General features: G+C 34.2%; 1 protein-coding gene across 1 annotated transcript in view; it reads left to right on the forward strand.

Annotated features, from left to right (window-relative positions):
* LOC129219424 (very long-chain specific acyl-CoA dehydrogenase, mitochondrial-like) overlaps positions 1-19962 on the forward strand; it is a 74640-nt gene extending 54678 nt beyond the window's left edge. Inside the window, 5 exon segments of the mRNA XM_054853822.1 lie at positions 6226-6298; positions 18842-18963; positions 18965-18991; positions 19098-19133; positions 19135-19962. Of these exon segments, the coding sequence (XP_054709797.1) occupies positions 6226-6298; positions 18842-18963; positions 18965-18991; positions 19098-19133; positions 19135-19236 (360 nt within the window). The 3' untranslated portion in view covers positions 19237-19962.
* The last annotated feature ends 7618 nt before the right edge of the window (positions 19963-27580 follow it).

Here is a 27580-nt window from a genome sequence, read left to right on the forward strand (position 1 = left end):
CAAAGAAGAAGTGTTTTTCAAAGTGAGTATTACAAAAAATCTGACCCATTCAGCACTACTCAGTCGAATTTATTAAATATGTAGTTGTTTACCTTTGAAATATTTGTGCAGTTGACTCTCAATACCTTGACTTTGTCTAACTCCATTTTCCGCTTATTTCAAAGTTTTTAGATGGTCCCAAACTACTGCTAATGTTGTATAATGGAATTTTTTTCCACTTTAACTTGAAGTCTACTCCACTTATCTGAAAGTTTCAGGCAGCCATTTTTTAACATTTAATCCCTGATTATTGCTTGTTTGATTTTTTTGTTTTGAAAGCAACCAACCACTTGATCTTCAAACATTTGAGAAAATTCTTGCTGCTATTTTTAACATTTGCTGCATTGGATATTAAGGACATCGAAAGGCCCAAGTTTAACAGGTCGCCACCTCGTTCAAGAAGAGTAGAGCTAAAATGGGCTATTTAACATTTCCTTAGTGGTTATTAAAAGATAATTCTTTTTTAAAGGCTCTATTAGATCTAGCACAAAAGAGGAGACAAAAATAGAGATTAATGAGGGATTACAATACAAAGTATTATGACTTATCCTTCTTTTTAGTTGGAATCTCTACCTCATACATCTAAACCTTAAGGGGATTAAGATATTTAAGATATCCAGGATCTCCTGAGAACATCCTCCTCCTTACCAAAGATCCTCAAAAATTTCATTGTTAAGGCTTCAGAAAAATTTTCGGGGGAGATCTCCCCAACCCCGTACCCCTCTAACAGTATTGAAATTCGCCTACGATTGAGTTTCAATTTTGAAAATTTGCCAGGGGAGGACTCCCAATCTCTCCACCCATTAACATTATCAAAATTTTTTCAAAACTGCGTTTTCTACAGTAAAGAATGCTCACCTCTCTCTCTCGCCAACATCATTGAAAAACATCTTTAATCTCGTTTTTAATGCTTCAATTACAGGGCCCAATACAGGCTGATTTTGCTACCGTTTTTCGGTACCTTCACAAAAATCTTGTTTTGAAATCGGTACTTTCACAAAAATCAAGTAATAAACTTAGTAGCTTCGCAAAAACATCAAAAATTTCACAAAAATTAGCATTTTAAAATATAAAATTTGTTTCTCTGTTTAAAACAAAATTTACTCATAAAATAAAATTCTAAGCAGGTTTATATGAACAATCGCTTAAATAGAAACTTTTTTGCAGTATTTTAACTGATTTTTAGCCGTTTCTCGCCTAAGTGTATTTATGCAATATTATCGCAATCTTTCAATATCCATTTTGGGAAACCGTTTTTCTCATAATTTCCTATATTGTACGCAGTACATAGCCTATTAAGCTGAAATGACAATGGTATTTTTCATACTTCTCAGGTTTTTAGCTCCCTCCCCCCTCCCCAAAAAACGAAATCTGTTAAAAATAATACTAGATGACATTTACACTTTTCGAACTAAAATTTCACTTGTTCTACTTCTCTTTTACAAAAATTTGGATGCCTCTAAAATTTCACAAAAACAATGCTGATATAAAAAAAAAAAAAAACTTTCACAAAAATAGAATGATGCAATACTTTCACAAAAATAGGTAGCAAGAAAAAAATCCTGGATTGGCCCATGAATTATGAAACATTTCTGTATGCAAGCCCCTTCAACCCCCTCTCCCTCTTTAGTGAAGGTTCGCTTAAATTACCTTTCCGGAGCTTTAATTTCAAGAAACTGGTGGTGCACTTAATTTTAACCAATAAGCCTACAAACGCGTTTTTCAGGCTTCAATTTCAAAAAACTTCGAGGGGGGTGGCGCCCGCTTCTCTTTTCTCAATATCACCATAGATCGCCTAAAAGTACATTTTTCAAGCTACAGTTTTCAAATTTTTCCCGGGGGAGTGCCCGGGCTCCCCTTTAACTGTCACAATAAGAAATAATTCACAATTGCATTCTGGGAGTTTAAAGTTTCAAAATTTATCAGGGGATGAAGTCTCTTCCTCCCTTAACATCACTATAGATTGTCTAAATCTGTGTTTTTCAACTAACAATCTTGAAATTTTCACGGAGAGAGCGCCTGGGCCCCCTCTCCAGAAACATAATCAAATATAAATGTAAGATTGTGTTTTGGGAACTTAAATTTGGGGGAGGGGAGTTATCGGGGCAGGCTATCAAACCTCCTCTCCCCTTTATCACCAACTTAAAATATAGACTAAATCTGTTTTTATATCTTCAATTTCGAAAAGAATGCCAGGAGGAAGCCCTCCGTCACCCCTTATTTCTGTCTGAATATTATCCTTACAATTAAGTTGATTTTGCTAGTACTAAGATCTAGTGATATGACTATCCCTGCTAAATCAGAAGCTAAATCATCTCTCTTTCTCTGCATATTTGAACATTCGTTTGAAACAATTAAGGGGCCGCCGAATACGTACACCCCCCCCCCCATCAGTTTTTTGACCTAGCGACGGCCCTGAGTCAAACCTGTCATTTCAGTTTTTCCGTGAAAGGGGGGGGGGGCTGGCAAAGGGTGCATAGTTAAATACAAATTTTATCTGATAACAGCAAAAACCACATCCATTTTTCAAAGCTGGAGGAAGCAATTGACGCCAGGGCTGTTGAGAGCAGACGGGCCCTTTGATCCGGACCCCTAGTTTCCGACTCAGCTAACATTGCCTCTCGTGGGCCCTAATTGACCCCCTAAATCATGTGCTTCATCAGGGCCACCATCTGACTGCCAAGGTAGGCCTCTTGTCAATTTGGTCGCCGGGTCCTTTCCACCCCTAAAACTTGCCAAATTTATACAACTGCAATTCTGAGCCCGGCTCCCTCAAAAGAGGGGCGCCTAGTTTCTAACAAGGCTGACATGGCATCTTGTCCTTCTAGGTTTCGTGTCAAAAACTAATACTGTCGAAATATCTTAACCTATCTTTTCGTGCAAAGAACACCTTAACATTGCACATACAGGTTCAAACTTTCTCTCAACAGTTTCAAAACATTAAATGATGATTAAAATTTTTTGAAGGGAAACTGGAATAAAACATTATTAGTCTCACGGAACACTAAAATTTATACTCTGCTGGTCCAATAGATGTTTTTGTGGTCTTGGGCCAGCAGACTACTGTTAATATCAAGCCCAGCAGAATATAACAAGCTACCATATAAAATCAAACAAAAAAAGGAAATTAATCAATCATTGAAACAAAATTACATGGAAGTGAGAAACTTCTTATGGTAAAGAACACCTTATAATGTATTAGTGTCTATCTACTATCTCACTACTGTCCATCTACTACTGTCTATCTACTACCATCACCTATGTAAAGTTTATTAGGGATAGATATTTTGTCAGTATCGAAATAACTGTTTGATAGAATCAAAGCTTTAACAAAGATGAGAAATTTTTATAGCAATTTATTGAATTTTTAACAAATGAAATCATAAATACAATCAATTTTTAAAGAATGGGGGTGGGGGGAGATAGGAGATTGAAAGAAAGGAGAAAGAAACATACAGCTACTGCTAAATTTTACGAACAAAGCCGTTAAAATAATCTTAAAACTGGGGGAACAAATAAACTATGGTACTACACATGGTACGCATATTTTCATAGCAAGTTCTCTCAGTACTAGTAGATATTACAACTTTGGTTTTGCGCCAAATACGAAAAGTGTATGAACACAGAAATTCAGAGCACAAGATCAAGGTCTACTGACCTCTTTTAAACTGAATTATTTTTATATAAAATAAAAACTAAGACAGAAGTAGGTAAAATTATAAATTAATTGAAAATGATTATCTTTTTTTTCCTGAGATTTCCAGTCTTTGGAGCGAGACTTCGACCTCATATCGAGATCATAAAAAGGAATTTTTGCCACTTCTAATTCATAAAAAAGGATGAAATAATAATACTGTTTAAATGGATGATTTTTCAGGTCGAGCAAATAGTTCCTAAAATTGCGAATGTTCGTTAGTTAGGGGTTTGTAAAATACTGAATTAAGTGTCTCACACTACATTGAAAAGGAAGTTAATTGTATGCTATAGCTGTAACTTTCGTCTTTTGTGCATGATTAATAATGCTATGAAATGTTTTGTTTGATCATTAAAAATTGGTTCTTCTTACAAATTTTCTTACGACATTTTTATCATTAAAGAATTTAATGAACTAACCAAAATCTTCAACATTGTTCAGAGAAAACCAATAAATTAAAACATCAACAACACATAAAAGAAGCACACTTAAAACGTATTTCAGTTACAATTCTCACTGATATTAAAAAAATTAACAGTCAAAGTCATTTTGAAACAGCATGTATTATCTATCATGTTAAAATCTTTCACGTCTCTTTCAATGTGAGTTCATTTCGCATGTTAACAGAGAACTGGATTTTCCAAACATAACAACAATACAAACGTAAATTAAGATTGAGAAGAAACCATACAAAAACAGAAATAATTCACAACACAAAACACAGTAAATCGTGAAATTAAAACGAACTAAACCGCCTAAGGCGCAATATTTCGCATTGCAATTTCTAAATCACAATTTTAATGGTGGCTCTGTTAACATTTAACTCGGGGTTGCTTTAATGTATCCAGGTTACCATGCATTGCGATACAGTGGGCTCGCTTTTATATCTCATTTCGCCACTGCACTGTAATTGAGATGGTTTTCAAAATTCAGGGCGGGGTCCCAGTTGGAGTATTATTTTAAGGGAAGAAAATTGGGAGTTTTTGTCCTTTCTGTGTATTTGTGCTTATTTAAAAAAGAAAATTTTGATTTTTCAGCGCACCGAACTTTGGTTATATTTTTCTTAGTTGTTAGTACTTTGAGAAATCTAGAGTCAACTGTACTTGTATTAATTACTTTATTTATATTAAAGTTATGTGTTTAAGACAGGTAAAATTTATTCAGTTTTTGTAGTGCAGTTGCCAGGCTGCAAATAGAAATCCTTAGGTGGCACGTAAACATGAATCTATTTATCAGTGTATGTATAGAGTGATACAAATTATAGTCCTCACCTTCAGGTGCTAAGAGTTTATGCAATAAATTTCGTTTTTACAGGTAAATTTTGAACAAAAATATTTTTCATTTTCAAAACCTTTTTCCGTTTTTTTTTTATTTTTGCATGAAAGTGTTACCTACTAGAAGTAATGATAAACAATAGTCCAGCTAAAATGAACCAGCTCCAATTATTTTACTCATAAAAAAAATAATAAAAATACCTTGTTCATGGAAATATAAAAAAAGATATCTTTAGTGTTTGAAAATAGAGGCGAATTTAATATCACAGAAGTAATTTTGTTAATTGTGCAAACCAGGGCCGGATTTAGGGAAGGGCAGGCAGGGCTACTGCCCCTGGGCCTCCACAAGAAAGGGGCCCCCACAATAAAATTTTTACAAATTGTCCTAACTTTCACGGGTCGAAAATATCGGATATATACATATATATCAAAATATTCGGATATATATCAAAGTATCGGATATTTTCGAAAATATGATGATCTTTTCGAACCCTGATTAGGGGCTTCCACTCCTTCGTTGCCCTGGGACATCCACACTTCCAAATCCGGCCCTGGTGCAAACAATGAGGTATTTTAATGATTAGTGTAAATCTAATATTAAGCTGCCTTAACTAAAGTATGGCTTAAATTTTTGCTGTCCTTTTAGTTCAAATTTGTATTAAAAATAGTATAGTATAAATATATTTTGAAATTAGTAAATTTGAGAATACACTGATAATTTTAATTTTGATAAACTGTATGAAATTGATGTATTTCCCCTCCTTCCTTTATTCTCACCTCAGAAATAATGACATTGATAAGATCTGAAATGGAGGTGAGGAATTTTAAATTAGTACAGGCTTAGTGGATACATTTTTCAGGGAAAGCATTTTTTCTTTGTTGCTACAATCTGCATGTGTTAAGTATATGGAAACATATGCATTTCTTTTTTTACATTGATTTGCATCCCTGAAATTCAAGGCCACAGAAGTGAGAATTCCCAATAACTACACTAGATTTTTAAAGCAAAATCTCTCTTGTTTTTCAACAAAAATCTCACAATTTCTGTATGGCTGAAAATAAACAAGGGGGCTCCCTTGCTTCATGGAAAGCAAAATGTGATGTCATTACTGCCATCGGTTAATGAGAAATGGCATTTTATGTATGGGTGACAGAGGTTTTTGTGTGATATAAGTCCTCATCGTATTAGTCCTTTTTAATTAAATTCTTTTTCAACAGTTGGCAAAATCCGTTGAATCATTTGGATTATCTGTTGAAGATTTACTGATGAAGCATGGTAAAAATATCGTTAGTAAGTACTTTTTAATTACCTTAAAACTCTGACTTCTAATAATTGCAGTATCTTCAAATTTAAGTATTTCTCTATGCATGATTTGCTACAAACACTTTTGCTTTATTCTATGAAACTACATTAGATGTTTTAGATTGGTTAGACCTTTTAACTTCAAACAGTAAATAATTGAACTTCCCAAAGTATTTAAAATTACAATTTTAAGGGGTCTAACCAGGGAACCACACAACTTCAATAATCATGGAAAAAAGTTCAAAATGGTTGCATTCAAAAGAGCATATTTAGACATTTTTTTGACCCATGAACTGTATGTCCTCATCCAATTGTTTTTGAGATATGGGGTCTTAAAGTTTGCCGAAATAACAAGAAAAGTTGCCAAATTTAAAGACTTTGCCAGAAATTGAAGATACCGTGTGATTTTATCGTCTGCATCTTGCAAGGCATCTCATTTCCATTTTGGGTCACCTGCAATGCGTGTGAAAGATATGTTGCATTAACCGTTTACCCGCCAATGTTCCAAAAATGGAACATCATATTTAAGTGAAAATTTTCCCAAGAAATAACTTTAAAATAAAAAAGTTTTTTTTAACACAGTTTAGTCTTATTTCAAAGTATTTTTTGATTTCCTGCTTGATTGTTTATATGTTTTCAATTATTTATTGCGATTTTTCAAAGATAAGTGTTTTTTTAGCTTTTTGCAACTTTTTCTTATAAAATTTACCAAAAATTGACTTTTTCAGAAAATGTGATGATATTTATTATAGTTGAGAAAAATACTTCAATGTACGATTTTAAAATGCTTGTAGAAATGTACATTGATATTTCCGAAAGGTGTGCCCCTTCAAAATAGCATGTTCCAATTTTGGAACATTGGCGCTTTTAGGGAGTCAAATTTCCAAGAAGTAAATCGTTCGACTTCCAAGGGGAAATTTCATTTTTCGTAATATATGTTTCTTTTTTTTTTTTCTCATTTTGAATGTACTCTGATGTAGATGTTGGCAAAACCAAGTTTATATTTTGAAAGGATATGATGTTTCGTTAGCAAAGGAAATAATAACAGTCTTCTGTTTGACGGACTATATGGCTCCGAATCCACACCTGCTCGGACAGCTGCATTGTCACGTGATAATAAAAAATAATATTAGTGAGCGTTTTATTCTTCATATTTTAAATGCAGTTCAATAATTCGCTAGCTTTGTTTTCGAGCGAAACGAAATTCTGTTTGACGTATACCAACTGTTCATAAATGTTAAAAAATGTCTACAAGATTTCTTACTGTAGAACAAGCTGTGGCTTATTTAGAGACATTGTCAGATTCGGATTTGTCAGATGTAGATATATGCCAATTACCCCTGATGAACTAGGCAATATCACTGAGGAAGAATAGATGTTGACAGAGATGAAATCCTACAATTTTTTGGTTTGTTGCTTTTGAGTGGGTACCATTCTGTTCCTTCTGAAGATATGTATTCGAGCAGTGCAGAAGATACATCTGTGCCAATTGTACCAACAGTTATGCCTCAAAATCGTTTTCGAAAAATAAAAAACAACTTTCATTTGATGGACAACCATGAATTAAAACAAAATGATAAACTAAGAAAAGTTTTCCCTATTTACGAAGAATTGTGTAAAAACCCTCAACAATTTGGTGTATTTTATGAAAAATCGAGCATAGATGAATCTATGGTTTCCTATTACGGACGGCATTCATGTAAAATGTTTATTAGATGAAAACCAATAAGATTCGTCTTCAAAATTTGGATGCTGTGCTCTTCAAGTGGATACCCATATTCCATGGAGATTTATTCAGGCAAAAAAGAAGGATCCCCTGATGCGCAATTAGGATCCAGAGTTGTAAATGATCTATTATCAGTTTTGACTGACACGTCTAAGCATGAAGTATACTTTGATAACTTTTTTACATCATATGATTTAATTTCTCAGCTATCAAAAAAAAAAAACTGTACGAGCAACAGGAACAATTCGTGAAAACCGAACTGGCCATTGTCCACTGAAATCCAAAAAAGCCCTTTCTAAAGAAGATCGAGGAAATTTTGACTATCGATCTGATGGATCAGTGTACATGTGCAGCTGGAATAATAATGCAGTGGTTACAGTAGCATCTAATTGTTATACACATGAGCCACTTGCATCTGTAAAATGTTACTCAAATGCGCAGAAATGCAAGATAGATGTGCCACAACCTCATCTTATCAAGAGATACAATGAAGGGGGGGGGGGGTGGACGTCTTGGATAAACTTTTTGGGAGCTACAGACCTCATTTGAGGAGTAAAAAATGGTGGTGGAATCTTTTTAGTAATGCTCTGAATATTTCAGTTGTAGCTAGTTGGTTACTTCATTGTGAGTTACACGAAGTCAAGATGAAGCATTTAGAGTTCTGAAGAGAAATAACAACTGTCCTCCTAAGAAGAAAAGTACGAGTAGAAAGTCATCCAGGGCCTCGTTGTCATTTACATAAACGATCAAGAATGTCTGACGGACATTATATTGTATCTGCATCCCAAGGACGTTGCGCGGTGTGCAAAAAGATACGACTAAGAAATGTGACAAACGACTTCACCAGCAATGCTTCCTTTCATATCATGGGCATTAGATATTTCTGTATTGGATTTTCTGAATTTTGATATGTACATAAATGCAATTTAAAATATTATTTTTTCCGTAATAATGTATGCTAAGATAAATACCGCATTCAAAACCTCTTAGTTTAAAAAAATTCTCTGAAAAAAAAAACTTCATGCAAAGCGCCAATGTTCCAAAAATGGAACACACTGAAAAACATAGTAAAAAATTTTTTTCTGGAAATTTTATTTTATTTCTGTATTTACTAGACATATATAGACATAATTTCAAAAAATTACTCAAATTTGATCATCCGTCAATAGTTCGGCGGTTAAACGGTTAATCCTTTACTTGTGCATGTTTACGAATCACCATCAAGCCTTTGAAGTGGATAGTAGAAAGCTTTATCCAGAGGAACGACAACTTTACAGCAAAATCAAACCTTAATTTTAAAATTCCATTCGTGATAATAATACATTTCAGGATATTACTTTATTTTAAGTGTGTTAAGTGTCGACTCTTATTAATAAAATATGTTGTATTTCTTAATCTGGGTGAATTACTATGAATATGTACAAAAAACAGGGCAATTTGAACTTATACAGTACATAGATAATGAAATGGATAGTCTTTGATGTTAAATAAAATGGTCATGGTTTATAGTATCAGTTCTTTTTTTTAAAGTTATTATCGATACATGAGTTTTTATCGTCTGACCACTGTGAGGAAAAATATTTAATTTTTAATTTAAAATAGAAAGAAAAAATTAATTCTTAAGTGAAAACAACGGATAGTAAGTTGTAAATAATTTTTTGATAATTTTGAAGTGTAATATGCACCTTAAAGTTATCGATATCAGAAAGTACATCATGGATAGATGAAAATAGGAATTTTTATTTTTAAAAACTACACTGCTTGACAATTGCTAAAGAACACGTGATTTATGCAAATTTGTACCTCAACCACCTGGCCAATGAAAATAAATTCAAGTTCAGATGGCGTGGTAGACTAAGACTCGTTATCTGTGTAAAAGACGGTGCATACAGGCTCAAGATTCGTACAAAAATTCACGCTGTTTGGTTTTTAACAAAAATAGTGCTGGATGTTAAAAAAGGTTTTTCTCTGAAATTCTGTTTGGTTCTAGAAATACTTAAAAGTAAATTACCAGCAAGACACCATTTGAGTATCCACGATCGTGGACAAGCATTTGGACGACTGAAAGCAGGTGAAAATGTCACCACTGTGGCTGCTGCAATGAGTGTATAAAAAAGTGCCATCTCCCCGATTAAAGACTGCCGCTGAAGGTTGAAATGTTTTGCAAAAGCATGCCGGGGGTCGTGGTAGGAGCACTACATCTTCAAAGGATCGCTATGTAGCCCTTGTGGCAAAAAGGAACAGAAATTTCACTCTTAGACAGATAGCTGCAAATCTAACAACCGCTACCGGTACCTATGTTTCTGCAGGAACCATCTCATGGCGAGTAAATTATGTCGGTTTGTATGCAAGGAAGCCCGTACGTTGCATCCAAGTTTAACCACGCCATCGTCGAGAGAGATTAGGCTGGTGGTGGAACATGTTGGTGGGATTATCAAAATTGGTCTAGAGTGATGCTCTCTGACGAATCTCGTTTCAGTGTGACAAGTGATTTTGGTCACCAACTACTGTGGAGAAAGTTTGGAACACGTTATGCAAAAAAATTTGTTTGCAAACATGATCGGTTACGGCCCAGGCGTCATGGTGTGGGCAGGCATCATGCACAATGGCAGAACACCACTTCACATTTTTGAATAAGAGAGCGATAATGTCGCAAATGTATTGCAGAGATGTTATGCTGGACCATGTTCGTCTTTTTAGGGGTGCTGTAGGTCCAGACTTTCTCTTTACGGACGACGATACACGGCCACACTGGAGTATTGTAGTGTCAGACACACTGCAAAGTGAAAACATTCTCCGTATGCGGTGGCCTACTTACTTTCCCAACTTAAATCCAATTGAACTTGCCTGGGAAGCTCTTGGAAGATGTGTTGCGCGAAGAACCGTTCCTCCCAGATCAGTAGAAGAACTCAAATCCACATTGAGAGAGGCGTGGTAAAACATCCCCCAAGCACTCCTCAATAATTAGTGGGGAGTATGGAAAACGGATGTAAATTGTGCATCAGTGTCCCTGGTAATCATACATCATATTAAGGTACTCATTTCTCCATCATTCTGACCTAGATCATTTTTTTTTGGTGTTGTATGAAAATAATCTAAGTAGGATTATTTTTTTATTTTTAAGTTTTTACTTCATTAATGCAGTAATATCTGTATTATTTTGTACTTATAATAATGGCACATCCTCCCTACTAACTATATATTTAGTTCTGTTTCTTTAATCATTATCTATTCTTAACTATTCCAAAAAATGTAATTGTTCCTTAGCAATTGTCAAGCAGTGTAGATGTTTCTCTAGTACTCAATGCCTCGTCTAAAACAAAGAGCATCATACGAATGAGCAACGGAGTTTTAATGGTGCCGCATGATCGGCATGTGTGAGGGTGATCTAATGTACAGAGAAATCAGTGCCCGCACGGGGCGTAAAACGTCAATTGTCAAGCAGTGTATTAATATAGTCGACGTTCGTTATAACAGCCCCTGCCGTCCGAGCAAAACCTGTCACTACTGCTAAAAGTGGCTGTTATTTATTCATTTTTAAAAATACTGGAATAACTTTTACAAGTTTTGTTTCAACCAAACTACAATCACTTATTCATTTCCAGATTAGTGCACCACAATACTCGTGCATGATACAATATGCCTGGTACAAGTCTGGGTTATTACAAACTCGGCCACCTCCATTTGAAACACCTGTGCAATTTTGCTTTTCAAAGGAGTTTGACCGCTGCACTATCTGTACAAGACTTAAATTGATGAAATGTTCCTGGTGCCACAATTTTCTTCCTTTTAAGCATTACAGTCGACTCCTGCTACAACGCCATTTGACTTACGTGAAATGGCTATAACTCGAGTATTTCATGAGCAACAAATTTTATAGCTAAAGTGAATTTCTCGCTGGAAACACGAAAGTATTTGGATAGGAATCATAATGTTAAATGTTGGCTTCTTTATTGACTGCAAAGTATTGACTTCGTGAGTGTACTGTCATCCTTTTAGCATCACTGACAGCACAAGTTCCCACACACCGCACTAGTTCAAACATCGCTTTGTTAGTGCCTGTATTATAACCACCCCTCATTTTTCATTTATTTATTCTAAATATGAAAGGTGATGAAACATTGTGGCTCCTAAGTATGCTGTTTCATCTAAGTTTGTGAAGATGGGAGCAAAAAATAAAAGTTTGCGACAATTTAAGAAAAGCTAAGTATTCTTGATACGCTTAAACAACTAGAAAGTGAATCGAAAATAGCACGACAATTAAGTATGAGTGAATCTTTCAGACGTACAATTAAAAGTCAATAGAATGTAATCTGAAAAACTCTAGAACTGTACGTGCGTTCTTGGAAAAAGAAAATATTTCAAACATCAAAGTTAAAACTGCTCGAAATATATCTGTAATTAATAAATAATTATTTAAAGTGTTATGCTGATCAAAATATGACAACAGAGTACTGAATAGATTTCTAAATTAAAGCAGAGGCAGATCCCTTTTAAATCTTAAACTGAAATCATTTCCGGTGAAATCAAAAATTTTAAAATACGGAACCGTTACAAAAGGCATTGAATTTAAAATCCAAAACAAATAAATAGTCTCTCCAAAGATTTTTTTTTAATTTAATGCACAAATAGTTAAAGAGAAAAAAAAGGGGGGGGGAGGAGAATCAAGTTATTATGGTCAACATTTTTCAGAATAAAAAAATAACCTAAATTATTGTCTACAATGTATAAATACACTCATGTCCATAAATAAAGGATGATTCAGAATCACACAGAAATTGAACTCTAAAGTGAAAGTTTCACCTGTAGAATTATCACACACATCTTGAAGAAGAATGTGCAAATTACAGGAAACCTCCAGACGCCACGGGTAGTATGTCACAATGACGAGAATGTAAGAGAGGGGTATATAAGGAATGGTGGCGAGGAAGTAAAATTGTTTACTAGTGCTTTAAAAGCCTTTCAGTGCAATAACCGCATAGTTATGGCACAAAGGAAACATTTGGATGAATTTTTACGTAGTAGAATTATTGGACGACTAGAATGTGAACGTACCCAGCTGGAAGTATCCGAGGAACTTGGGATCGCCCAGAGTGTCATCCCCAGGCTTGGACAACTATTCCAAAACGATGGTAATGTGAGTAGACGTTACAGCACAGGTCGCCGCCCCCCCCCCTCCCCCCGAGTTACAACTCCGAATGAGGACTGGTATTTGGCAGTTACTGCCAAAAGAAACAGACGGAGCACAGCATCAGACCTGTCTGGTCAGCTCTCTTCAGCTACCGGTACAAGTTTCAAGGCAGACCCTGTAGAGAGGCTTAGAGCACATTGGTCTATATGCTCGTAGGCCTGTCAGATGTGTTCCACTTACTGCAACTCACTGTCGCCCGAGATTAGCCTGGAGTAGAGACCATGCATTGTGGACACCGCAACAGTGGTCCTGTGTAATGTTTTCCAACGAGCCTAGGTTTAGTTTGCAGTCTTACCGCTGGGCTTTCATATGGAGAGTGTCGGGTACCTGTTACCACCAAGAGAACGCCATTGAACGACACCATTACGGTGGTGCAGGATGGCTCATTTGGGGAGGAATTATTCTTGGTTGTAGAACTGACCTGCATGTTCAGCATGTAACGATGACAGGCCACATCTATCGGGATGTCATTCTGGAACAACATGTACATTTTTTTCAGGGCGCCATAGGTGCTGAATTTCTGTTTATGGATGACAACGCCTGTCCTCACCGTGCAAATATCGTAGACAGATGCCTTCAATTCAATGATGTCACCCGCATGGATTGACGAGCATACTCACTGAACTTGAGTCCAATACAGAATGTGTGGGGCATGCTTGGCCGACGAATTGCAGCCTGTCAACCCCCTCCCTCATGTCTACCGGAACTTTGGAGAGCATTGCTTGATGAGTGGTGTAATATTCCCTAAGAGCACATTGATAATTTGATACTCAGCATACCTAGGCATTGTATGACCTGTATTGCATCGTCCGGGAGACATACTTCGTATTAACCGTCATACCAACCACGTTATACTGTTTTTTGTAAATAGGTTCTTTTTTTTAATTTGCTCCAGGGAGTAAAAATCACAATTTTTATTAATTATGTCGAACACATAACATCATTTTTGTTCTTTACATTTTGTTTAATAAATTGAATTTACAAATAAGTCAAATTGTTTTGATTCTGTCTCTTTCTTTGCCTGAACTTCATTATCCTTAAGTTATGGACATGAGTGTATTTCACACATCTAAGTAATATGCAAATGTGCTTACCATATTTTTTTTAAATGTATAATAACATGAAGCAGTGAAATTACAGCAAATTAAAAATCACAAAAAGATTGTTTGCACAAATTATAATACAAAATATTCACCTCAATATGCACCTTCAAATTTCTTGCTCCTCATATGCTCAACCTTGTGTAATAAAGCCTTCCCAAAATAGCATTCATGGCTCCACATTTAAAAGGAAAATGCTAATGTATGCATTAATTAAATCACTTGTTTTCAGTGTAAAAGATAGCGCTTTTGAATATCGTGTTTAGACACAAGTCAATAATTTTTCCTTTTAGATTCTCGGCAAGACGGATTGTTTCAATGAGCAGTATAATTTCACTGCCTCCATTAGATATCATGAAGAATTCCATTTTACTTTTTGGTTAGAGTTTATTTTCCCTTCATTTGAAGCATTTTTGATTGATAGAGCTTGGCGCCCCCTTTGGGCTCTGGTGCCCTTGTGCGCCGCACAACCTTGCACATAGAGATGGCCCACAGTCCTGCCCACACCCCACAAAAACATTTATTCAAACAAAAAACATTTAGATATAATTTGGCCAAATATTTTTAATTTTTTTCAAAAAATTGATTTTTTCCTATTTATCTTTAAAATTATTACACATAAATTTAAATAAAATAGAGCAAGTTTTCAAAAATTATAATAAATACATTTTCAGACCAACATTTGCAAATGAATGATAAAAAATAATATATTTAAAATGAAAAGTAGCTTAACCTTGAAAAAAACCATATCTTTGAGTACTGTGTGGAAGACAATATTGCAGGAGAGCTAAAAGTTTTATTTAACCCTAATTACCTACGTTACCGTTCATATTTTTCAACATGATAATTTCACCTTACATTTTTAAAAATATGTATCGAAAAAAATCCATTTTTAAGCACTTTTTATTATACTTGGCTTGGTTGTCATAGAAAAGTCTGAGACCTGCTTTTGCTTATATCTCAGCAACTAGACCACTTATTGGCTTCGGGATTTGTTTAAATGATTTGCTTATTCTTAAAGTACAATTTAACGCTGAAATATTAAAATTCTTTAAAAAAATATTATTTCAGTTAGGATGGACAACAGCAAATTTCACATAATTGCCCCATTAAATGTTTAAATATAAAACCCATTGTCAACAAATTTTGTTGCCTAGCAACTGTAAAGTTGATAGTAATCATATTGAAAATTTTGAATCAAGGCTTCTCTGGAGCAAGCATGAAATGCTCCCATCTATGAAAATAATCGATAACGGGGTCAAGTAAAGAGACATATTAGGATCTTTACCATACGTAACTTGTATGTTTCGAAACATAAATTAGTTTGAGGAACCTTTAATATTTAAATGATTTTATATAAATTAGCACATAAATGAATCCTAGAGAGGAACAAGGATTAATTTTTAGTGCCAACTGCTTAAAGTTTTAGACATGTATATTGGTTTTTCTTTTTAGTACGGAGCATTTATATGAAAAAATAAGATGAAGTTTTGTGATGGTAAAGCTATTTTTGAAATACATTTACACTAAAAAGAATAAAGTAACAAATTTTTTTAAAAAATACTAAGCACTTTTCATAATACACTCTAAAGGACAAAATAACTTTTCTGAGTCAGAAAGAACATTTTAAGTATTCCTGTAGTTTCCAATTATTCCAAGAAAATGACCCCGCAAACCAAGAAAAGTGAGACTCGAGTCATTTCAAACCAAACTTTCCCAGAAAAATATGCATGTTTCAACACGCAAAGTTATGATTGAAAGCTAGATAATGATGAGAGAGAGAAATTCTCTACATGACTTGAGCCGCACTTTTCTTTGCTTGCAGGGTCATTTTCTTGGAATAATTAAAAACTACAGGAATACTTAAAATGTCCTTTCTGACTCAGAAAAAATATTTTGTCCTTTTGAGTGCATTATGAAAAGTGCTTAGTATTTTTTTTTTTAATTCTGTTATTTAACATGTGTGCAGTCCGAAACATCTTTCGTCTAAGTTGACCCATATTTTTTCTATATTTTGCTCTGATTTTCACTCTGATATTTTAATTATAAAAAAATCGAAACATGATTTGGTTGATTGATAGTTCGCAAGAGGACAACAAAGCTAATGCCAAAGGCCCCTGAATTTATTAGAGCCCTGATCAAAACCTGAGGATATGAAAGTTTGACTGATAATTATGAAGCAATTTTTGTCACTAAATTTGTAGTATGTATAGGATTTTTTTTTAATTTGGCAGCTATCGAATTTATAGCTGCAGCTACTGATGAAAATCAGTTTGACTATTACTGGTACGCATGAAAGTAAAATGGTTTAGCATTGGATAAAAGAACAGTACCAGATATAATATCTTTATTCAAAATAGTCTCCTCTTTCAGAACAAAAGACCGATCTGACAAAAATATTTGTATGTTTTTTTTTAAGTCTCCAAGTTGCAGATTGATATAAACAGCACAAAGCAGTATTTTAGTTGCCAAATGCGTATCCTTGAGAGGTCAAATATTAATCTGCAAAATTGTGAAGTAAATCTAAAAAGTGGGGGGGGGGGGGGGGGTGGAAGAAGTTTAAAGTGGTTCTAGTCGAAATCTAATTGACAAAACCACAGGTAGATTTTTTCCACAGGTAGTTTCACAAGGATGAGATTTTTCCGGCTTTTTCTGTTGGCTTTTTAAACCTTTCCTCCTTTTCGGCCTTTTTTGCCTCTTTCAAGCCTTATTTTTCTCAAAAATCGAAAAAAATTAAGATTTTTTAAAAAAATTTCAGTCCCCGATTTCTTATTCTTTCTATTTTCCACCTTCGAATCTTCATCTTCCTGCCAAAAATGTTTGTTTTGGAATCATGCCAACGACGTCAAACACGTGCTGCGCCGAAAGTTGCATGCCTTGTTAGAGATTTCAATCTTTTTGCATCCTGCAAGTATTTCAATTATTTTTAATGTTGGTTTGGTTTTTTTTACTATATGCCACCTTATATCTGCTTATTTTATTCATCATTTCAATAATACTTTTATTACTTTTATTTATTTTAGAAAAAAAATGCAAAAATTAATCAAAAAATGTGGCTTAGCACCCACAGTTTCGAAGTTTATTGAAACTTAGCATGGTTACTTTTTCGTGCATTTAAGAAAGTGTAAAAAAATATTTATGTTGAATCTCAAATGTTTAGGCTTTACAGGAGGTTAAAAGTTTTGAGATTTCATGATTAAATGAGGCAGCTGCAAGTTGTTCTTTTGATTCCAAAATTGTATTAGGAAGTTTTAAAAACAAATTTTGGGTTCTAATGCAAGGGAAAATATAACCAATTGTATATACATATGTATTTATTTATTTTTAATTCTTTACTATGAAAAGTATGTTCTGCCACATAAAGAAATTTTAGATTTTTCTTCCTGTTGTAAATTTTTACTATACAAACAGTCCTACTTTTAAAATTTATGTTCTTACACGTATAACACTATAAACTCAAATGTTTTTAATGAAAAAAAACGTATTTTTCTCCAAATATATGAAAAGTTGAAAAGTTCGTGTGATGCTGCCAAGATTATCCTCTGACTTCCCCAACCCTTTGTTCAAGGACTCGGGGGGGGGGGGGGGGGGGGGGGGGTTAGAAATTGTTGCCTCTTTTTCAAAATTTTGATTTATTTAGGAATAAATGCTCTTGATAAAATGGTACAATGCAGCCAAATTAAACAAAATTATTACTTATACTTAATTAAATACCTATTACATTTAAAACTGGTAATTTAACCATTTTTTGTTGAATTTATGAATATTATGGTTTCCAGGTTCTATTTTGATGCGGTTTTGGATATCATCCCTTTGAAGGTTTTTTTTTTTTTTTTTTTTGGATTTCCCCCTTTTTGCTCTTTGACCTCTCTCATCCCTGAGCTCAAGTTTTTTTTTTTTTTTGTCTCCAATGCCAAAGTTTCATGGCTCTTACCGTCTCAAAAATATGCAAGATCCCCCCCCCCCCAGCACCGATGATAAAGGTCAGGATGGTATTATCCCGTACATGCTACAAGTCTGCACTTTAATGAAAAAAATGAGATTTAATTCTCATTTGAACATTTATTTTTTATGAGAAAAGTAAGATTAAAAATAAGCGAGAGAGGAAGAAGTTTAAACTATTAAAAGTGCAGGAAAGTAGTTTAATTTTTTTTCTATATTTTTTTATCTCATGGTGCGGGGCCCTCAGAAGCGCGGGCCCCGTACCATTTCCTACCTCTACTCTATGCTGTTCCCGCCCTGCATGTGCCTAGGCACAAAAGATGTTCAATATCAAAAGTACATGAATGATTCTAACTGCAGATATAAAGACTAAGAAGGTGTTTTTTTTTTTCTAAATATTTAAAATGTGCTCTTTCTCATTTCAATGAAATAGTTCATCTTTTACTATGTAGCCCAGTTGTTGCTTGATCAACACAACAGGATTAAATTTTGAAAAGTTTGTTCTTATATCCAGCACAATGTTACTGTAAATATTTTCAAACTACTTTTCATCTGTTCATTTTAATTTGCAGATCAGCAGTTTCTTCTCAATCGACTGGCAAATTCTGCTATTGACATTTATGCTATGGCAACTGTATTGTCTCGTGCTACATATGCATTGAATAAAAATATTCCATCAGCATCTTATGAAGAAAAAATTAACGAACATCATATGTGGTGAAGTATGTATTTATTCTATATTAATATTTTACATAGTTTTAAACCTAGCCCTAAAAGAACAATGAGTCTACATGTTTGGTGCAATTGTTTTGTTTTTTGTTATTTCAGGCAGCTGAAAGAGTAAATCAGAATTTAGGAATTTTAAAAATCTTCTTCAAAGCTCAACAATTTCAAACTCATGAGTTCTCTTGCTGAAGATATAACTAAGTTTGGTGGAGTCATACAACATAATCCTGTGGAATTGTAATGTTTTTTTTTTTTATTGGTACAGCTATTACTGTAATACAGTTGACCTTGATTAATATGAGAAGACTGGAAAAAATACCACTTTTGTTATTAGTTTGCAAGATTCAAATTTGCAAAATGTTCAAAATATAAAAAGTACATACTTCCTGCAGAACTGAAAGTACCATAAAAATAAATAAATGAATCAATACCTTATCTATAAAACAATGCTTTATTGCATGACAGAGATTTAAAGATTATGAAGTCGTTTATTACTCTTTCAGAAAGTTGATGGTTTTAGAATACCAGGAAAGTTTTGAGTAGTTTAATTTTCAAGCTACTGTTTAAAAAAAAAGTTTTAGTTTCCTCTATTTTTTATTTTTTAGAACCTTCTTTTAAAGTCATATTAATGTGTCAAATGTATTTTCAGCCCATAGTTTTCTCAGGGAAAGAATGAAAAACATTTTTTTCGCTTAGAAAAATAAAAAATAAGTTTCGTCACATCAGCTGTGTTTTTTATGTGAGCATTTGCACAATATGTAAGGTTTTTAATTTGAGTTCAAGTGAAAGGTGGTATTAGGGGTGTCTACGTTGGCCGTGATTGGCATTTGCATGACCTTAATCAAGTTCAATTGTGCTGTATTGTATGAAATAAAAAGTACAATTGTGAATATTTAAGAAATATATTTTATTTTAAATGCCAAAATGAATTTATTTATGAATAAAGCTTCTGAAGTTTTTACTTTGAGTGCTTTACTGTTTATTTTTCAAAAAAAACTTGTTGTATAATTTTAAACAAAAGTCATTAACTTGCATCCACAATGTGGGTAAGTTTTAGGTTCAACTTACTACAATATAAAAATGAACTCAGTAGTGCACTAGCCCATGCAAGCTAAGGCCTTCTGTGCCTATCTCAGTTTTCTTGACAGAGTGCTCTAGGGTGCAAGGCAGATGATCCAGTTTGGTTGTCTACCGAGCGCAGAACTCTCTGTGTTTAGTTCGCTAGCACACTTGGTACTCATTTTATGCCCCTAATAAAGGGATGAGTCAACTGTGCTCAAACCAGGAAAGTTTTGTTTTTCAACCTTTTTATATTTTCGAAATGACTCTGATTGAAACATCAACATGTATCTGAACCAAAAACCTAAATGAAAAGCAACAATACTGCTTCACCCGAGTCACGCTGGTTAACAAAGGAAGAACACCCCTTTAGAAATGTATTGATGAAATTTGATGTGACTTCAGAGTATCAAAGGGCAATGGATGGTTAAATTTAATACTATTGAAGGAATGACCACTTTTAATTTTGACACATTAATATAATGATTAGGACATAAGGTAACAATTTTCTGTCTTTTAACTGAAGCTGTGATAAGTAAAGATATCAAATGTGCATACCAACTTGGGGAGAACCCTACAGGATTAGATTTTGGATCCAGGTTTTCTGTGACGTGGGAAGTTCTGTTCATGGGTTGTGTGTGTGGGATCCAGGGAAGTAGAAGGGATGAGATAAATCTTTCCTATTTAGAAAGTGGCAACGATTGTTCACTTTTTAAAGGGGCGCTGTCGGTGAGCCGCTCCCGACAATCAGAGCAGATCAATGTAAATGATGCTAGAGTTTCTCATTTTTTTAGAGGCAGCTATTAATGCAAAAAAAGAAAAAAAACTACTTTAAATTGGTTCTAATAAGGGGCCAATATAGTGGTCCATGTACGACTTTCGTCCACAGGAAGTTTGCACAGTATTTTGATGGAAAAATAAATTTTATTTTTCATCACCAACTTGCCTGCTATTAATAATGCGCTGTGTGCGATGTTCTAATTTTTATGAGTTGGAATGTTTCTATTCCTGTAAATAATTGTCGGAATGAGAATGTAGTAGAATTAGTTACATAAATACTTTTTTTAATTAGTTGTAAATTTCGTGACATGTTTCGAGAATTAATTAAAGCGAAATAATTTTTTGCTTTCAAGAAATTCGACAGATAAAAATAAATGTTAATGTTCTATTTACTTAACTTCAAGCTGATATTGATTATAATAATTTTATTCATGTATTTACTCACTGCTTAAACAGAATTATTATCATTATTTTTTTATTGCATTTTTTTCGACAACCAAATGGGGGAAAAAAATCGAGAAGTCATATTCATTCAAAAAATTATACCTTGGAACGCTTTTTTGATATAGTTGTGGGGTTTTCTGTTGAAATTAATCAAGTTTTAGAAAATTACAATTTACTCCTATTGTACATGTATTTTTTAAATGAAAAAGGTTTCCAGATTTTTTTTTTTCGATTTGGTTGTAGAAAAAAATGCAATAATAAAAAACGATGATAACAATTATGTCTAAGCAGTGAGTAAATGCATGAATAAAATTATTATAATCAATATCAGCTTGAAGTTAAGTAAATAGAACATTAACATTTTTTTTTATCTGTTAAAGATTGTGAAAGCAAAAAATTATTTTGCTTTAATTAGTTCTCGAAACATGTCACGAAATTTACAACTAATTTAAAAAAGTATTCACGTACTTAATTCTACTACATTCTCATTTCATCAATTATTTACAGGAATAGAAACATTCCAAGTCGTAAAAAATAAAACATCGCACAGCGCAATATTAATAGCAGACGAATTCGGCAAGTTGGTGATGAAAAATAAAATTAATTTTTCCATCAAAATACTGTGCAAACTTCCTGTGGACGAAAGCCATACATCGCCCACTATATTGGCCCCTTATTACAACCAATTTCCAGTAGTTTGATAGGTACAAAGATAAAAATTTTAGGTTTGTGCCCAATTTCAGAAACATTGATTTTGTTGCATTTAGGCAGAGTTTGAAAGAGATATTTTCATCAGGATTGGAAACTGTTTCTTTCAAACCTTTTGCTCCGGGAGCGGGGCAGGGCAAGGGCGTATTTAAGGGGGCGGGGCATTTTACGAGTTTGGAGAGGGTAAGGGTGTATTTAACGAGGAGGACCCCCCCCCCCCCCAAGAAATAAATTCAAAATTACCAACTCTGAATAATTTTATAACCACAATTTGTGAAGTTTATTTCATGTTTGCCTTGCCTCAATTAAATCCCTGTATGCGTCCACGGGCAGGACGATATGAGTTGTAAAAACACTCCTGGTTCATTATATCGTTCCATAAAAATGTAACAGAGCAAAAGTCTGACAGTACTGCAATATTATGAAAAACAAAAGTTTTTATTGGAAAATGCAAAAAAAAAAAAAAATACAATCATCAAAATATACACAAAATCACTCTAAGCAAGAAAAATATTATCAAGTTTCATATTGATGGTCAGAGCCAGCCTTAAGCCGATTAGAGCAAAAAAGCCAAATGGGGACCTGCGGCAGCAGGGGCTCCGCTCGTAAAAAAAAATTTTTCCTCACAAAAGAAAATAAAGGAAATAAAAGTTCAAAATGAACTGAACTGATATTAGTAATAATATGCTTAACTGATATTTAATCTGGGGGTATGGAGCTACTTACTAAAATTGAACATATATCCAGTTACTTAGCCAGTTTATTACTTTAGCCATTGGCTGAAACAATTTTAACCAGACTGAAGTAATTTCAGCCATTTGGGGCTCCCGAAATATTGGGGGCCCCGAGGCCATGGCTTAGTTGGCCTATTCAGTAATCAGGCCCTGCGTAGGTGCAATTCTGAAAAATAAATGATAAAATTCAAGTACTGCGTGCTTAATGCTTGTAAAATATCTCTACAACAATTCTAAAGAAAGCAAATTGTCATTTATCTTCTAACGTTTATACTTATAGCCTGGAATTTGGTTTTTAAATCTTCAAGGCCAAAAAATTTGTTGGGGCAGCCCCCAAACCCTGACATATCTCTTAACATGACTGAAGATGTGTTTTTAAGACTTCAATTTCAAAATATTCTGGAGAAGGCTACTCAAACGCCCACCCTTACCTCAACTTTATCACAAAAAAGCTGACTAAAATTACATCATTCAGTTTTCAATTTTAAAAGAGTTCCAAGGAAGGAAGATTCATAAATTTCATAGTCTTCTACCCCTTCTCCTCCTTTAACGTCTCCAAAGGTAGCATAAAATGGTGTTTTTAAGATATACATTTCGAAATATATTATGTGGAAGACCTCTGAAACCTTTTTCGTAACTAATGACCCCCTTTCTTTAGCACCAGCACAATAGGTTAAAACTTCCCTTTTAGAAAATATTACCACGAGAAAAGCAAACCCTTGAACTCTTCCTTCCCATGGATAGCATAAAATTGATTTCAGTTCCAAAAAAATTCCGGGAGGAATCTCCTCCCTTTTACTTTATTGTTACGAAACAGGGTCTAAAATTGAGTTTTCAACACATCAGTATCGAAAAATGTTCGAAGGGTCACTGAAACCCCTAACGTCTCCAATGATAGTGTAAAATTGCGCCTTTAAAGCCCTTGATTGTTGAAAGTTTTCCGCAGGCTGATCACCAAATTCCTTCCTTCTCGATTTTCATCAAACATCACCTAATTTGGACAAAAATTTGAGAGGAGCCCTTGATTCCCTATTGTTACCAAAATTAATCTAAACTTATCTTAAGAGGCCGAATCAGACAGATTCCCGGTTTTCGAATCCCTATGTTAACCTACCGGGCAGAATGTCTTCTCACTCTTGCGATAGCTCATCGGGAAATTGAGATTTTCAAACTTTTCTTTTTTTGACTTAATCTATGACGGCTATAGCGTGCTTCTGTCTTTGCGGTTTTTCATTAAAATAATTCAAAAAATTTTTATACAAACTTGAAGTTGAACTTTGAGAAAAGGTGAATTTTTGACGAACCGGAGGAATATTCGAATTTTTAAAAAAATAGAAGCATAGCGTATAATCTCAGATTTCTAAAGATGTTAAAATATTTTCGATAGCTTTAATAGAACAACAGTAATCAAATAAATGGTGAGCCTATTCCAATTCACAAACTAAAAATTTCCATCCCCCTTTACAAAGGTACGAGATTCGCCTCTACGCAAGTGATTTATGGCCTTTTCGGGGAAACGGTCAGCACCCCACTTGTGGGCGTGTTTCTTCTCCACCTGCTGTCCACAGATAGACTGGAAAAAAACTGGTAAAAATGACGCTCTTAATGAATTTTAATTTTGCTTAATTTTTAATAAATAATTGCAGGGGTTTTTTTTTTTTTTTTTTGTAAAATTATGTATATAAACACAAAATTTAAGCTTTAAAAGTATTTAAATTACGATTTAAATGCAGTTGCAAAGCTTTGGGGGGGGGGGATTGAGAGTTTACGTGCTTCTCTCGAAGGGATAAAATTAATGGAACTCTCCCATTAAATAATTTTTTATTAATTTTGTCACAATGTAACTATGTATTTTTTTTAATTATTACATCATATAAAAAGGAAAGAATATTTGAATATGCCTAGAAGAAAATTTGAACTTACCCTTATCACTTTTGTTTGCTTTTCGAGTATTATTGGAATTTAAGGACAGTGCGAAAAAATGTTTCGAATTCTAGGGAACGTATTATCGCCATTCGTGTACTAATTCTTCTTTTATGGAATCAATAATTAACATATTTTTAAAAAAGTGTAGGTTCACCTAAAAAAGTCATTTTGATCCAGGCAGCTATTTGCCAAATAATAGATTTCTTTTTCAGCTCATAAAAAATGCAAAATGATAGAAATCACTTCATGGTAGTTTCTTGGAAAAATCATGATTATTAATGGAAACGGCATGTAGTATCAATATGTTATCTCAACTGTGTCATGACTTTAAAAACAAATCAGCAACTGCTTTGAAATTCACACAGAAATAGTTTCTGAATTCTTCAATAAAACTTATGTTTTATGAAGTTATGATTTTCTTACTCAAATAATATTTTGCAGTTAAAATATAAATTAATTTATAAAAACTAAAATGAGGGATGGGTTTATTTAATAACATTCTTAAAACTTTAAAATCCGGACGTTTTGTCCAGCCTGCTCAGAAAACTGGACGTTATATCCTAGCTGTCCAAAAATGTGGACGTTCTGTCCTTTTGGACCTTTTGTCCGTTGGACTTTATGTCCGCTGGACGTTATGTCGGACGTTTTGGATCTGGACGTTATGTCCGGTTCCCCAATTTTCCGGGCCTCCTCCAAAAGATTGTTCTGTATCCTATCCGTTTTCAGCTTATACGAAACAGCATGGTAAATTAGAGTGGTCCAAAATAGGCCTTTTTATTATTTTTTATTTTATTGGTTTTACTCTCCCATATGGTTTCACCTATGTAAAAAATAATTATTGTGAAGTTTGAGCTCATAATTTTAACATTTAGAGAGTGGTAGCTTAACAGCCTCGAAATTCTGTGTTTTTTTATCTTATGCTACGAATGTACGTAGAAATAAAACGGATGCTAGGAAAGGTATGTAATTTCATCATACACAAAACTTTCCAATCTTTCAAAGTCCAAACTTCTAAGATTGCAGATAAACCGTAATAAGCTGGGGTTATAATAAGCGAGCTTGGGCCACAGGGGACATTTTTTTGCGATTGTTTTCCGAAGTGTTTCCAGAAATAAAGTTATTAAACTATTTCATACTGTAATAAAAAATTTGGATTCACATTTCTACAAATGAATGTATAATTTATCATACCAGTGTGTTTAATTAAATCAGGATAAATTTAATTGATTATTAAATTTACTGACTTCTGGTTTAATATCTTTATAGAAAGTTAATGATGCGGCCAATGAAGTTCTTAAACGTAATTTTCATAATCGACTTTTAAAATGTGAAGCAGAGGCTGAAATAGATCCAATGCTAGAGAATATCAATTGCAAAAGATTAAATTAATACTGGAATATAACTGTTATACAAAAGTAACAGCTTTGCTTTTATTCGAAAATATCATTTCAAGTCAAAGTAGTTTCTTTAAAATTGGGAGGGGTGGGGGGGGCCTTGTTTTGGCACATTCCTCAAATTTTGAATAATTGTTTCATTTTGGTGAGTTCAGCCAGACCGCAGGGATTTCGCGCCCATTTGCCTGGTGCTGGACGGTAATGATGCGGTAATATTTGATGAACAAGAGCGGCAAATTCGAATCGCAACGTGATCCATAATTTGTTTTATCAATCCTGCGAATGCTTTTGATTTGCAGATTGATAATGCTGAATTTCGGAGGAAAACGAAATGTTAATGATCCTACTGCATATCCTTCTTGTGCATAAAAAGTAGTATGTAAAAGCATTTTAGTAAATCAAATTTAGAAAACAAATAACGAATATAAAATTAACAAAATTTCGAGTTTCAGTGCATAAGGAAAGGAAAGTTAGGCACAAAACACCGATTGTGTAGAAGATTTCAGTCGAAACTAAAATGCGCTAAAAGAGTCGATGCAAAAATTGTATGTGGTCATCCAATACTTACACACTGACCCTCTTCCCCGGCCAATAAATTTTGAGCGTTGACAGCATAGAGGGAAAGACGTCGCCCAAAACCTGTCAGCCGCTCCACAGGGGGAAGAAAAACGCTACAGCTTTCTCTCTCTCTTCCGAAAGCTAGAAAATTTCTGTCTGATGAGTCCTCTTAAGTTTAAAAAATAATTCGGTAGGCAGGGAACCTCCGCCTACCGACCGCCCCCTTTCCCTTCATTTTAGACAAAATTGTCCAGATTTGCCGTTAGGATACCTCTAACGCCCCCTCCCCCAACCCCTAAAAAAAAACCTCATCTCTGTATCAAAACTGCTTTTCTAAACTTCAATTTTGAAAAAATTTCCAGGAGCTAACTCGTTCCTTGGAATTCCATTTCACTTCTGACAACAGAAAGACATCTGATTTTTTGCATAAAGTCTGACATTGCTTTTTTAGAACTGATAAATATTGGTGTAGTTTCCTTTCCCGTCAAAGCTATGAACTGCGCACATAGGCGGCTCATACGTGGTACGGGGGGGGGGAGAGCAATCGCCCGCTCATTTGCAACAGTGAAGGGGCTCTCACTTCTCAAAAATTTCACAATAATGATCTATAGAAAAATGATTTTTTACAGGGTGGGTTGATTTATTCTAAACTAAATATTTCAACTAAAAGGAGTTTATGCATGTTATTTCACGATAATCGAACTTTGAACTGGAAGAAGGAAGTCTACGACGGCCATCCGTCCCGTTTTGGAGGTCATATTCCACATTTTTTGGATTTCGTTTGATCTGTTACTGTTAAAATCCCATATTATCGTCCAATTTTTCAAAAAAGGAAGAAAAAATCAGCATCGGGGATGCCATTCCCTAACCCCCACATTTCTTTTTACCCTCCACTTTTCTGGTGCACCAACCGCAAATAACTGGGTATGAAGATTCTCAGAGCTACTTTTATACAAATACAAAAGTGACGACCAGCAACAGG

The sequence above is a fragment of the Uloborus diversus genome, chromosome 3 (assembly GCF_026930045.1).
Source record: "Uloborus diversus isolate 005 chromosome 3, Udiv.v.3.1, whole genome shotgun sequence".
Lineage (NCBI taxonomy): Eukaryota > Metazoa > Arthropoda > Arachnida > Araneae > Uloboridae > Uloborus > Uloborus diversus.